Source organism: Salvelinus sp. IW2-2015, linkage group LG15, assembly GCF_002910315.2.
Source record: "Salvelinus sp. IW2-2015 linkage group LG15, ASM291031v2, whole genome shotgun sequence".
Classification (NCBI taxonomy): Eukaryota; Metazoa; Chordata; class Actinopteri; order Salmoniformes; family Salmonidae; genus Salvelinus; species Salvelinus sp. IW2-2015.
In genome coordinates this window covers 63,673,218-63,687,439 of record NC_036855.1, presented here as the reverse complement: position 1 = coordinate 63,687,439, position 14,222 = coordinate 63,673,218, and the positions used below count along the sequence as shown (strand labels likewise).

Genomic DNA, 14,222 nt, shown 5'->3' with positions numbered 1-14,222 from the left:
ATAAAAAAAAAATATTATTCAGAGGGATAAAAAGTATATTGAAATTGATTAGCTAATTCATCTTTGTGTTCTAGGTGGAGAAGAAGTGGAGAGGATATCGATGGTAATGCACTGCTCTCCCTCTCCAGGTAAACCACAGTCACTTTATTGTCATCTACAGCATTGAATTGTGTACATCATCACATCTCTTACTAACTGAAGGCTGACTCTGTCTCTCTCCTCCAGGAGCCTTCAAGCCCTGTGAGCACCTCCTGGGCAGCTGGATGATCCGTCTGACTGTGTGGTTCATCTGCCTGGTGGCCTTGATCTTCAACACTCTGGTGCTGGCAGCCACCTTCTCCCGCCGGGCCWTGGCCCTCTCCCCTGCCAGGCTGCTGGTTGGCCTCCTGGCCCTCACCAACCTGCTCACTGGGGTCTATGTGGGGGTGCTCACTGTCCTGGATGCTGCCACCTGGGGCTCCTTCGCTGAGTTTGGGGTCTGGTGGGAGACGGGGGTGGGCTGCCGGGCAACAGGGGCCCTGGCGGTGTTCTCCTCAGAGTGGGCGGTGCTGCTGTTGCCYCTGGCGGCTGTKGAGCGCAGCGTGGCGGTGAGRGGGCTCCTGGGGAAGGCCATCTCACCCAGGAGGAGCAGCGAGAGGGGGKTCGGGGACMGAYGCTTCGCCCTGGCGGCTGCTCTMCTGGGACTCCTGGCGGCWGCAGCAGCCTGYCTGCCCCTCTTCAGTACCARCGACCCTTCAGCCTCCYCTCTCTGTTTACCCTTCTCTGGCGGTGAGGGCCCTGCACTGGGGGTCACTGTGGCCCTGGTGCTGCTCAACGCTCTGGCCTACCTGTTCACAGCAGCAGTGTACACCCAGCTGTACTGTGGCTTGGGCAGGGTGGAGCTGGCAGACCAGGAGCAGGCAGGGGCCGTACGCCAYGTGGCATGGCTCATATTCACCAACTGCATCTTCTTCTGCCCTGTKGCAGCCTTCTCCTTCGCCCCTCTACTGGCYAGGTCTGGCACCGTGGGGGGCCCTGAGATCGCCAAGTCCATCACGCTCATCTTCTTCCCCCTACCGGCATGCCTTAACCCCGTGCTCTATGTTTTCTTCAGCCCCGCCTTCCGGGAGGACTGGCTGCGGCTGCGGGGCCATGGAGCTGTGGCCCGGGGGGTGAAGGCTGGGCAGTGTGCAGGGGGCTCTGGGGTTGTGGAKGKGGACGGGGACTCCTCCACACRGCTGGGCTATGACTGTGGGGTGTACTCCCAGCTCTGTGGGGAAACRGGCRTGTGTGAGCGCTGCGAGGCGGCTCTACACGCCAGGACCTCTTCCTCCTCATCATCAGTCTGCAGACACTTGGTGAAGTCCCACAGCTGCCCTACCCTCTCGGCTGGTGCGGCAGCGGGCCAGCGTACGGAGGGCTACTGGGCAGACAGCGGCACCCTCCCTGCCCAGTCAGAGTACGCTGACGAGGGGGACTCGTTTGTGTCCGACAGTTCCGACCAGGTGCAGGCCTGTGGACGAGCCTGCTTCTGCCAGAGCCGAGGGCTCCCTCTGGTCCACTACGCATACAACATACCTCGCATCAAAGACTGAGAAACTCTTCAGCTGTGTTTGTGTGTGTGTGTGCATCTGTGTTTGTTTGTGTGTGCATCTGTGTTTGTTTGTGTGTGTGTGTTGGACACTATAACAAAAAGAAAAGGTTTGTGATACACAACAAAACATGTGCATGTGGGTCCCTGCACACAAATCATTCAGGAAGCACTTCTTTAATCACTGTGTGAAACAGACTCAACTGTCACAAAAAGGGAATCTGGCATTAAATTAGACTTCTCTGAGACTTTTGGCCAACACTTGTTTTGCCCATCAAGATTTACAACTGATTCCTGTGTGTGATAACACCAAACTGGCTGTAAAAAATKTAACAAAAGAGGAAACCTTTCCACCAGTGCCTGCTTCTTGGTTTAGAGCAAATTCGCCTGCTTCTTGGTTTAGAGCAAACTCATTATCAAGATGTTACAAGCCTGAATTCATCTGTCACATCTCTTGCTAAGGCAAGGATCTATGTGCCATCCTTTTGTAGGTTCTACCTGTAGCTAGCTATACGTTTTATTTTATTGTCATTCCCTGGTCTGTCGATTTTAAAGCCTTGCCATAATCGCTATTCATTTGTATATGTAGCAAATGTAATCATAATCCTCATTCTAGGGTTGTTTTTCATATGAGAATGTAAAGTAACTGAAAGGAGAATTGTATGGCAGCGGCTTTAAATTAAGGGGTACTGACAATGTGTTAAATATAATCTGAAAGCTGCATTTTCAGCCCTCCCAATGTGAGCCAACTGAATCTCCAGTCTGAATCTGTTCATGTAACTTCACATGCCTTGTATTCATTCCTCAAGAGTACAAGACAATGACTTAAATGTTTATTATCTTTGACAATAAGTGTCAACAATTCTTCCTCRCTATGAGTGATAAAGTCTTGGATGTCACGTGGGAATGGAAGAGGGCACTGTTTTAACAACAGTCTTCCCAGGTTGTTGAGGAGAGTTTTATGACTTTGTTTTGTCTCTTGGACTGAAAATCATTTCGTTGAACTGTGCTTTACCCCCAGGATCGTTCTAATTTATTGCTTAAAGAGGAGCAGAATGTCTGGGCCATGGACAAGGTTATTTCAGGTGTCAGGAGGTTGGCTTTGAAAGGTGAATGCAGCATGTACCACCAGCATGTACCACAACCCATTAATTATGATCAAGATGCACACAATCCCACAGCTCAGCAGTGTAGCCAGTGTAATGGATATCATGGTGTATATTATGATATAATAACAACATATAATGTTTCACTATGAAACATTTGATTGGATCAGGTTTGACTGTAGGGGAATATCTGTTTGATGTGCACGAGCATGACTTTGCGTATGGGGCCTGCACCACACCACACCCTAGGAGCCTGTATCCACATGTGTAATTCATGCGAGCGCTCAGGAAATTAGGCAATGTAGGGAAGCCTAGACTCCCTCAACATTTTGTTAATGTGTCCATATTATGAAGCTCATTGGCTTTTGAAATTATATCACAAATTTTCTTATTTTTGTATGGATTTGTCAATGTTTTGACTGAGTGTAATTTTAACCCCAACCAACTGTCCAGATTGTATTGGAGATGTTTGAAGCCCGTACATGCAAATTCCAAATCGGTGTGTATTGCTGTCTGTTTATCCATATTTAAATTATTTTTGATAGAAAAACCAATAATCAAGAATGGGATGGATTGACTAACCACGGAAGCTACCTCTTCAACTTTAGTGGCTACCAGCAGTGCTTTGTACGGTGTGTGTTCTTATGCTATTGATATTTTGGTTTGAACTATAGGCTTTGTTTGTAAATACATCGTTGTACAGCGTCACTGAATTGAATTCATGCTTTTAGTGGGAGGAATGTACAGTATGTACTGTATACTGTGATTTTTGTAAACCAAATTATATAAAACCATTTGCTTAAAAAAACAGTGCTTTATGTACAAGATTTCTGACACACAAACTCTCACTCATTCTTATAATTTATTTGCCCCACAGTGACACACAGTTGAGTTGGTCTGATTTCGACCTTGTCAGGACTCTCAGTGTTTTTCTTTGCCTACAGTGTTAGGTTCTGTCTGACTGACTGACCATAGTGCCACTCAAGGGTGCTGTTGAAATTGTCAAGGCTATAAATGTCCCACAGGGCACCAGGGCACTGGCACCTCTCCCAATTGGCTCCTATGGCTGAGTTTCAAATCAAATTTTATTGGTCACATACACATGGTTAGCAGATGTTAATGCGAGTGTAGCTAAATGCTTGTGCTTCTTGTTCCGACCATGCAGTCATATCTAACAAGTAATCTAACCTAACAATTTCGCAACAACTAACTTATACACACAAGTGTAAAGGAATTAATAAGAATATGTACATAAAAATATATGAATGAGTGATGGCCGAACGGCATAGTTTGTTCATAGCATTGTTTAAAGTGGCTAGTGATACATTTATTACATACATTTTTCCATTATTAAAGTGGCTAGAGTTGAGTCAGTATGTTGGCAGCAGCCACTCAATGTTAGTGATGGCTGTTTAACAGTCTGATGGCCTTGAGATAGAAGCTGTTTTTCAGTCTCTCGGTCCCCGCTTTGATGCACCTGTACTGACCTCGCCTTCTGGATGATAGCGGGGTGAACAGGCATTGGCTCGGGTGGATGTTGTCCTTGATGATCTTTTTGGCCTTCCTGTGACATCGGGTGGTGTAGGTGTCCTGGAGGGCAGGTTGCCCCCGGTGATGCGTTGTGCAGACCTCACTACCCTCTGGAGAGCCTTATGGTTGTGGGCGGAGCAGTTGCTGTACCAGGCAGTGATACAGCCCGACAGGATGCTCTCAATTGTGCATCTGTAAAAGTTTGTTTTTGGTGACAAGCCGAATTTCTTCAGCCTCCTGAGGTTGAAGAGGCGCTGCTGCTCCTTCACCACGCTGTCTGTGTGGGTGGACCATTTCAGTTTGTCCGTGATGTTTACGCCGAGGAACTTAACTTTCCACCCTCTCCACTACTGTCCCGTCGATGTGGATAGGGGGCTGCTCCCTCTGCTGTTTCCTGAAGTCCACGATCATCTCCTTTGTTTTGTTGTCATTGAGTGTGAGGTTATTTTCCTGACACAACACTCCGAGGGCCCTCACCTCCTCCCTGCAGGCCGTCTCGTCGTTGTTGTGTCGTCTGCAAACTTGATGATTGAGTTGGAGGCGTGCATGGCCACGCAGTCATGGGTGAACAGGGAGTACAGGAGAGGGCTGAGAATGCACCCTTGTGGGGCCCCAGTGTTGAGGATCATCGGGGTGGAGATGTTGTTACCTACCCACACCACCTGGGGGCGGCTCGTCAGGAAGTCCAGGACCCAGTTGCACAGTGCGGGGTTGAGACCCAGGGTCTCGAGGTTAATGACGAGTTTGGAGGTTACTATGGTGTTAAATGCTGAGCTGTAGTCGATGAACAGCATTCTTACATAGGTATTCCTCTTGTCCAGATGGGTTAGGTCAGTGTGCAGTGTGATTGCGTCGTCTGTGGACCTATTGGGGCGGTGAGCAAATTGGAGTGGGTCTAGGGTGTCAGGTAGGGTGGAGGTGATATGGTCCTTGACTTGTCTCTCAAAGCACTTCATGATGACGGAAGTGAGTGCTACAGGGCGGTAGTCATTTAGCTCAGTTACCTTACCTTTCTTGGGAACAGGAACAATAGTGGCCCTCTTGAAGCATGTGGGAACAGCAGACTGGGATAAGGATTGATTGAATATGTCCGTAAACACACCAGCCAGCTGGTCTGCGCATGTTCTGAGGACGCGGCTGGGGATGCCGTCTGGGCCTGCAGCCCTGCGAGGGTTAACACGTTTAAATATTTTACTCACGTTGGCTGCATTGAAGGAGAGCCCGCAGGTTTTGGTAGCAGGCCGTGTCAGTGGCACTGTATTGTCCTCAAAGCGAGCATTATGGGTAAAAAATAACCCTGTTGATGGTGTCCATGTCACCTGATTCACACTGGGTGCCCTTGTTCCTTTAACACATCCAAACCTCACGGGGTGTGTAACAACATCGTGATGGGGGCTTACTGGAAGTGGATAAGTGCACATGAACTATGGTCTTGAATGTGACCTGTCAAATTACACCAAGTTTGACAATAAGAATGTGTTTATGTTTAGAAAATGTGTTGTGTGAATGTATGCTAGTGGATGAAGGTAGGTGGTTGGCAGTGGACCTCAGAAACCAACAGGAGCAGCCTTATTACTCACACCCTGTTGGGAAATGGACTTGGCTTGACCAAACATTTCACCTCCCAGCGATGCACCCACAGGGGGAATGGGACATTCCAGCTGTTCCAACCCTCCCCACACCTCATCGCTGGGCCAAACACATTAAACATATTGCTATATCGTCTTTTGGCCTTAGTTAGACTTTGTTACGTTAATACCCAGCAGCTTTTGTTCATTCCCACTGGCATTCAAGCGCCAGAGCGTCAACTGTTTGTTGACCTCATAGTGATCATGTTCTGTGTGTAGGGCAGCATGAGGCACACGAGTGCTGCTCCACCTGTGTATTCATCTCAGTGTTAACCCCTGTCCACTGTCTGTTTCCCATGTTAAACAATGGTGGGGTTTTATCAGGCCTCACTAGCGAACAGGCCACACCAGGGRTAGTGGTTTACTTAACTTGCATTATAACCAGTTTACAGCTGGGAATATGAGTATGATTGGGCACCCYAGAAACCTGGGATRGACTTGCATTTGAATAAGTGAGAATAAAAGGGGTGCCCACTGCCCRTTGACAAAGCTTTGCATTTATTTTTCATACATAAAACAAATRMTCTTTGCCACTRATAYTCAATAAYCYTWTTCTACAAAGRATGCMWGAGTGAATCAAACAATGCAGTCCTTTGCTACTCCTCAAATTATTCCATGAAATAAATAAAGGTACAATAACCCAATGTGGATGAATGTAATGTCTTGGATGACCTATGTAAGATGATTTCACAACAGGGAACGGGGTAGATTGACATGTGCACATAACAGGGTGGTAGTGGGACACAGGGAAATGAAAGSTAATGGATTATCTCTGGTCTCTTCACATTGAGCTGTAGTCTGGCCAGGGTCCCAGTGGAGGTCCGTGTAGGATGAGACGGGACATCCACCCTATCTTCAACCGGCTTCTTTACATCTAATCAGCCTTGTTCATCTGCTTATCCTTCTCCTCTTTGGTGATTTGAGCTGCAAGGCAATTAGTCTAATTCGTGAATCATATTTCCAATTCAAAAATCAAACATACTAGAACATTTTGTTGGTGATTAATGTAGGACTGATAATACTTCACTATTTTAGACTATTCAATCTAATTATTGTCTTTTTACATTTTATTTCTAGACTATAAAATATATTATTTATAATATCCATGCCATTTGATAAATACTTACCACTGAGAAAATGACTGTTACTTCAATAACATTGGGATTAGAATATCATCTCCAGTTCAATTTGTTAATATCAAGATAGATTTTTCTAAAAATCTATAGTGTACAGATGAGGTAAAACGTGTCTTATCCTTTCACATTATCCAATATTTTGTAACATATTTTACCTTAAATTAAGTGAGATGGACAATGCACATTGTTACATACTGTAATGTATAGTACATTTACATTTTAGTCATTTAGCAGACGGTCTTATGCAGAGCGATTTCCAGAAGCAATTAGGGTTAAGTATTTTGGCACACATTTTATTCTTCTCAAATGAACACAAATGAAACAGTTCTATAATAATGGGATTGACCTCAGTTATTACTGAGTGTGGGGGCTTACCTTGGGGGAAAGTGCCAGGTGCTGGGAATTAAAAAGGGTAGAAGCATGACAGGACACAGCATGGTGGGGTTACAGACAGAAGGAGAGACACACGTCAGAGGAGATGGATCATGTAATGGTGGCAGGATCCATTTAGAACCTTTACATGTATTCCAGTGTACATTCCAAAGGTCCGTCAGCGAGTTAATATACCCTTATGAAGACATAATGATATGTCTGTATATGTTAACATGAGATCTCAAATAGGAAGAATAGATTTACTGTATTTGCCCTCTAGAACATACTATGATTACCATGATACATGTTCTAGATTTGAACATGCCATTTAACACATACAAGTATAATTCTTCCATCACAGATTTGATGTCCAAATGTATTATTTCATAAGGAAACCCCAAAACATGTTTCAAATATGAGTTGGGGAGCATTCATATATTATGACATTTTCAGACATTTATATATGACTTCATATTTGATGGACACATATGTACTAAGGGTACCTGTTCCAGACAGGAAACAGAGTGAAGTACACAGGAAGTTGGAAACCTTGACAATTACATGCCTATTTACGGTGGTCATATCTGTAACAATCACCATGTACACTCAGTGGCCAGTTTATTAGGTACACCCATCTAGTACCGGGTCGGACCCCACTTTGCCTGAATTCTTCGTGATATGGAAACATTGCTGAATTGGTTTCAAGGGCCCTAACGTGTGCCAGGAAAACATTCTCCACACTATTACACCACTGCCACCAGCCTGTACTGTTGACACCAGATAGGATGGGGCCATGGACTCATGCTGCCTACGCCAAATCCTGACTCTGCCATCAGCATGACGCAACAGGAGCCGGGATTCTTCGGACCAGGCAATGTTTTTCCACGCCTCAATTGTCCAGTGTTGGTGATCGCGTGCCCACTGGAGCCACTTCTTGTGTTTAGCTGATAGGAGTGGAACCCGGTCATCTGCTGCAATAGCCCATCCGTGACAAGGACCAACGAGTTGTTCATTCCGAGATGCCGTTCTGCACTCCACTGCGCCGTTATTTGCCTGTTTGTGACCAGCCTGTTAGGTTGCACCATTCTTGCCATTCTCCTTTGACCTCTTATTAATGAGCTGTTTTCACCCGCAGGACTGCCGCTGACTGGATGTTTTTTGTTTGTTGCACTATTCTTGGTAACCCCTAGACACTGTCGTGTGTGAAAAGTACAGAATGCCGGCCGTTTCTGAGATACTGGATCCGGCGCACCTGTCACCGACGATCATATCACGCTCAAAGTCACTTCGGTCACTTGTTTTCCCATTCTAACATTCAATCGACCAGTAACTGGAAACCTTTATGCCTGTCTGCCTGATTCATATAGCAAGCCATGGCCACATGATTCATTGTCTGTAGGAGCGAACCATTTTCGTGAACAGGGTGGTGTACCTAAAAAACTGGTCACTGAGCATACAAGAATGACAATGGATTTGGCAGTTGGTTGGCAGGCCAGGTGTGTTAAGGAGCTCACCAGCAGAGAAAAGGTGAGTAGTGTTAGGGATACTTACGGCGAATCTCCAGCTTGCACTCCACTACATCTTCTCCACTGGCGTTGACTGCTTTGCACATGTACACTCCCCCGTCAAATGAGCAGGGCTTGCGGATCTCCAGGGTGAGTACGCCCTGCTTACTGAACATACGGTACTTGGCCTCGTTGGAGATGTCCATCTTGTTTTTGTACCATGTCAATTTGGGCTGAGAGAGAGAGGTTACAATGTGAACTAGATTTGCCTATAGTAATGCATATTGCAAAACAATTAAATAATGTCTATTTGCTATAACTAAGGCTCATAGTTTTTACTGGTCAGGACATGCTTGTCATCCCCCTACAGTACTAGTAGCAGACATGATGATAATGTAATAGTAGTGCTGATTTGATGGTGATTTTGATGGTGATAAATCACTATATCATTCATGGTTAGCAGCATAGCCTTTGTCTCTGTCATTCTTGCTTGTATAGGGACACCTCACCTTGGGGATGCCTCTGACAGAGCAGCTGAGGGTGGCGTTGTAGCCTGCTATGACTGAACGGCTCACTAGAGGGTGTGTGAACTTAGGCGCCTCAGAAAAGTCATGCTCCTTGTAAGTTGGAGGCTTGTACTCGAAACCTGATGAACAGATGAACAGGTGCAGTGCTCAACTTATGTTCAGAAAGTTTTTTGGGTTTTACACAGGTGGCAGCAGGGGATGTTTTTTTTAATGAATTTCATGCGAATGCTGCTCCTACATAAACTCAGCAAAAAAAGAAACGACCTCTCACTGTCAACTGCGTTTATTTTCAGCATACTTAACATGGGTAAATATTTGTATGATCATAACAAGAGACATAAACTGAACAAGTTCCACAGACACGTGACTGTCCCTGAACAAAGGGGGGGGGAGTCCAAATCAAAAGTAACAGTCAGTGTCTGGTGTGGCCACCAGCTGCATTGAGTACTGCAGTACATCTCCTCCTCATGGACTGCACCAGATTTGCCGGTTCTTACTGTGAGATGTTACTTACCCCACTCTTCCACCAAGGCACCTGCAAGTTCCCGGACATTTCTGGGGGGAATGACCCTAGCCCTCACCCTCCGATCCAACAAGTCCCAGACGTGCTCAATGGGATTGAGATCAGGGCTCTTCGCTGGCCATGGCAGAACACTGACATTTCTGTCTTGCAGGAAATCACGCACAGAACGAGCAGTATGGCTGATGGCATTGTCATGCTGGAGGGTCATGTCAGGATGAGCCTGCAGGAGGGGTACCACATGAGGGAGGAGGATGTCTTCCCTGTAACGCACAGCGTTGAGATTGCCTGCAATGACAACAAGCTCAGTCCGATGATGCTGTGACACACTTCCCCAGACCATGACGGAGCCTCCACCTCCAAATCGATCCAGCTCCAGAGTACAGGCCTCGGTGTAACGCTCATTCCTTCAAAGATAAATGCGAATCCGACCATCACCCCTGGTGAGACAAAACCGCAACTCGTCAGTGAAGATCACTTTTTGCCAGTCCTGTCTGGTTCAGCAACGGTGGGTTTGTGCCCATAGACGACGTTGTTGCCGGTGATGTCTGGTGAGGACCTGCCTTACAACAGGCCTACAAGCCCTCAGTCCAGCCTCTCCTAGCCTATTGCGGACAGTCTGAGCACTGATGGAGGGATTGTGCATTCCTGGTGTAACTCGGGCAGTTGTTGTTGCCATCCTGTACCTGTCCCACAGGTATGATGTTCGTATGTACCAATCCTGTTGCGGTGTTGTTACACGTGATCTGCCACTGCGAGGACATTCAGCTGTACGTCCTGTCTCCCTGTAGCGCTGTCTCACAGTACCGACATTGCAATTTATTGCCCTGGTCACATCTGCAGTCCTCATGCCTCCTTGCAGCATGCCTAAGGCACGTTCACGTAGATGTGCAGGGACCCTGGGCATCTTTCTTTTGGTGTTTTTCAGAGTCAGTAGAAAGGCCTCTTTAGTGTCCTACGTTTTCATAACTGTGACCTTAATTGCCTACCGTCTGTAAGCTGTTAGTGTCTTCCACAGGTCCATGTTCATTAATTGTTTATGGTTCATTGAACAAGCATGGGAAACAGTGTTTAATCCCTTTACAACGAAGATCTGTGAAGTTATTTGGATTTTTACGAATTATCATGGAAAGACAGGGTCCTGAAAAAGGGACGTTTCTTGTTTTGCTGAGTTTACATACACCATGACCATGTTAAATGTATAACTATTGTTTGTTTATAGTTATGATGTCAGGGTGGTATTGCTGTCATGAACGGTGCGCCAGGTATGGGAGCCCACCTGTTTTCTGGATGTAGGCACTGTCTGCTGAGAAGCAGGGCTCTAGGCTGAGGCCTACCAACTCGACTAGCATTTGACTGACGGCGGGTACCAGGCGTCTGAATGGTTGGGAGTTTTTTTGGGGGAAAAATACTGACCCCTTGTGTGCACTGCCAGTAATACCGTTATACCCCGCTACGGTACAGGAACGGTATGAAATCTGCATACCGCCTCAACCCTAGAAAGGTTGTTCAGATAGTTGGGTCTAAGATACGTGGTACTCGCGACTATGAATCAAAACCCATTTATAAGCGCAAAACTTCAGTTGGTTATAGCACTTGACATGGCAATCCATTGATTCGAGTAGTTACTGGTCTAATGAGTTTAACTGTGAGTGCCACTAATTTTATAAGATGCATCTCCGTACGTGGAACGCAATCTCGCCTGGTGATGGCGGTTAGGATAGAAGTGTGAGTTATGAGTCACGTTTATTATACGATAGAGAGTATGTGTTGTGGCCACTGCATGTGACAAGTGGCAAGAGATTCCTATGGTGAACGATAGGGCACATATGGAAGCTGAGATCTTCTAGATTTTTCATTTTGGAATGGAGAATTGCTTGAATGTGGAGTCTGGAAGGAGAGTTTCACTAGTTACTAAATCGAATTATCGACATAAGCATATTATAAGCTAATATAGATTTGGCCACACGAGGTTAAACAAACCATGATCATATATCCTTAATGCACAAGGAGACTTTATCTAGTTTCCAACAATTTCCACAGGGATCAACAGATGTGTAGTTGGCATAGCAGAGAACCAGCATTTTGACCGTAGGAGGGCAGAGCAGTGCTAGATGCAGCAGAGTTTAGTAAGCGCAGGATAGATTGTAGACGGTTTGTTGCCATCTATTTGACACACTGTTATCAAAGCTTTTGCACATCTTTAGGTCTTTACATCTGGCTCTATTCAAGAGACAGTTGGAAGGTCCACAAGTCAGGAAAAGTGAAGTGAGGTTTTGTTTATTTGTGGTTAACAAACTTGTAAGTCGTCGCGAATGCGAGTAGGATAGATTTTTTATGAGTTTATTGACATACATCTTAAGGTGAAAAATCTGAGTCTCAGTGTCACTTCTGTTATCGGTGGGAATTTGCTCATACTGGTGCCCAAAAGATCGAGGGGCACTCTAGTGGATAAGTCAGAGTAATCATCACCACTTTCGAAGCAAGGTGTCGTCGTGGACGGTAGAGGTGGAAGAGAATCAACCAGCCGCAGAGCCCACATCATTGATGTATACAAGAGAAAGAGGATCCAGGGGAGGGGATTGGGAGAGGCCCTTTGTCTCAGCGATTACAATCCTGACGACCCCCATTCAAAATAACGAGTACCCCCCAGGGCTTAATCGTTAAGGGCCAATGGAGGTGTACCGGAACGACACAGGAGCAACACTACGCTTTGATTGTACGACATTGGCAATGTATGTTGTTTCCAAACATGATCTGTGAGCCCTGAGATCCATGTAGGTAGTGGAGGCTAACTTCAAGCCTCATCAGCTAAATATCTTAAACTGTAAGAGAAATAGAGACGAGGTGAAACTATGAGTCAGGAGCACCAACACTTATTAAACCGTTATGGTTTGGAAAACACTACTGCACTTACTCCAGACTTTCCATTTGCCAAAGCGCTTCAATGGGCTATTTTTGAAAAGAAACCAAAGGCTGTCGAGTCTGCCAATAAGAATTCGTAGTTGGATTAATGGCACAGAGTCACTTCGCATTGACAGTACATGCCTATAGTGCGAGGTTCGATTGAATAAGGAGAATACTCCCTGGTAAAATCAGTATTTTAATATGTTCTTTTCTTTTAGATTACCAATGTTTGGACTTACGGACTCGGACTCTGGGTAATTGTGTTATGATGGAGGTCGATGGGTTAAAGAAGTGGAAAATTGGGCACCATTTTGAGCGTATGTTTAGTATAATCATGGGGGAGAGCTGGAGGTGCTCATACGCATGCAGCATCCCTCCACCCATGCGACGCGGCCATCTAGGTATAGAACGCAGATTGCTCGATGCATGAGGGCAGGTGTGAGGTGCAAGAAGGGTACGGTGGGATTCTCGCGGGCCCTGCTGTGAGAATATGGGGTCGGGCTGACACGTAATGAATTGTCTTTGTTGTCAACTCTTCTTCGGCTTTCGAAGACCCTTAGAAAGAAACAGGCAGTAAGGAATAGACCTATACGGTCTGGGTATATGGGCCAGATTGTGGGTCTAGATTCCCGTGGTGATTAACACACCCAGATGTCCTCCTCTGTCACACCCTCGAAAGCTGGCAAACCCATTCATCAGCTGTGGGCAAGAGAGGCCAGACAGACTTGTCAAAAACGCAACATCCGAAGAATCTCAGGCCCCATCCTATATGTCATCAACTAGGATGCCTATGGATTGAGTTAGAACATTGATGTGCAGCTGGCCAGTGCGGCGACTTTTCAACTGCCAGGATACCGACGTGTACCTAAGGGATTGTTTTTAATTCATAAGCATGGTGTTGCAAGGGTAAAATGCAGTGCCCTGCTCAAACCGACTCTGTTACTTTTGACAACTTAGGTTGTGTGATGAGTGTCAGCCTAAAGCAAGGTAGAGGATGTCATTTAATATGATGTAAGTCAAGGGTCAAATGTTAGGACATTTTGCTGCATTGTATTTTGTTGTTTATTGACAGTTTTTCTTTATTGTTAGGTTGGTTTTTAAATATGTTTTCTAACTAAATACTCTCTCAACAGCTTTCATGCCATCCTCCTCCTTATCTACCCAGATTTGTGTGTGTGTGTGTGTGTGTGTGTGTGTGTGTGTGTGTGTTGTGTGTGTGTGTGTGTGGTGTGTGTGTGTGTGTGTGTGTGTGTGTGTGTGTGTGTGTGTGTGTGTGTTGTGTGTGTGTGTGTGTGTGTGTGTGTGTGTTTGTGGTGTGTGTGTGTTGTTGTGTGTGGTGTGTGTGTGTGTGTGTGTGTGTGTGTGTGGTGTGGGTGTGTGTGTGGTGTGTGGGTGTCAGTGACTCAAAATATTGAATGCCA

The 14,222-nt window shown here is 45.9% G+C and overlaps 2 protein-coding genes across 2 annotated transcripts in view; one reads left to right on the top strand and one right to left on the bottom strand.

The window, feature by feature from the left end:
- LOC111974945 (leucine-rich repeat-containing G-protein coupled receptor 4-like) overlaps positions 1–3,486 on the top strand; it is a 29,221-nt gene extending 25,735 nt beyond the window's left edge. The window contains 2 exon segments of the mRNA XM_070447330.1: positions 75–128; positions 226–3,486. Of these exon segments, the coding sequence (XP_070303431.1) occupies positions 75–128; positions 226–1,574 (1,403 nt within the window). The 3' untranslated portion in view covers positions 1,575–3,486.
- Positions 3,487–6,309: 2,823 nt separating this feature from the next.
- Positions 6,310–14,222, bottom strand: part of LOC111974465 (myosin-binding protein C, cardiac-type-like) — a 40,359-nt gene continuing 32,446 nt past the window's right edge. Inside the window, 5 exon segments of the mRNA XM_070447399.1 lie at positions 6,310–6,758; positions 7,346–7,366; positions 8,894–9,080; positions 9,357–9,493; positions 11,174–11,271. Of these exon segments, the coding sequence (XP_070303500.1) occupies positions 6,709–6,758; positions 7,346–7,366; positions 8,894–9,080; positions 9,357–9,493; positions 11,174–11,271 (493 nt within the window). The 3' untranslated portion in view covers positions 6,310–6,708.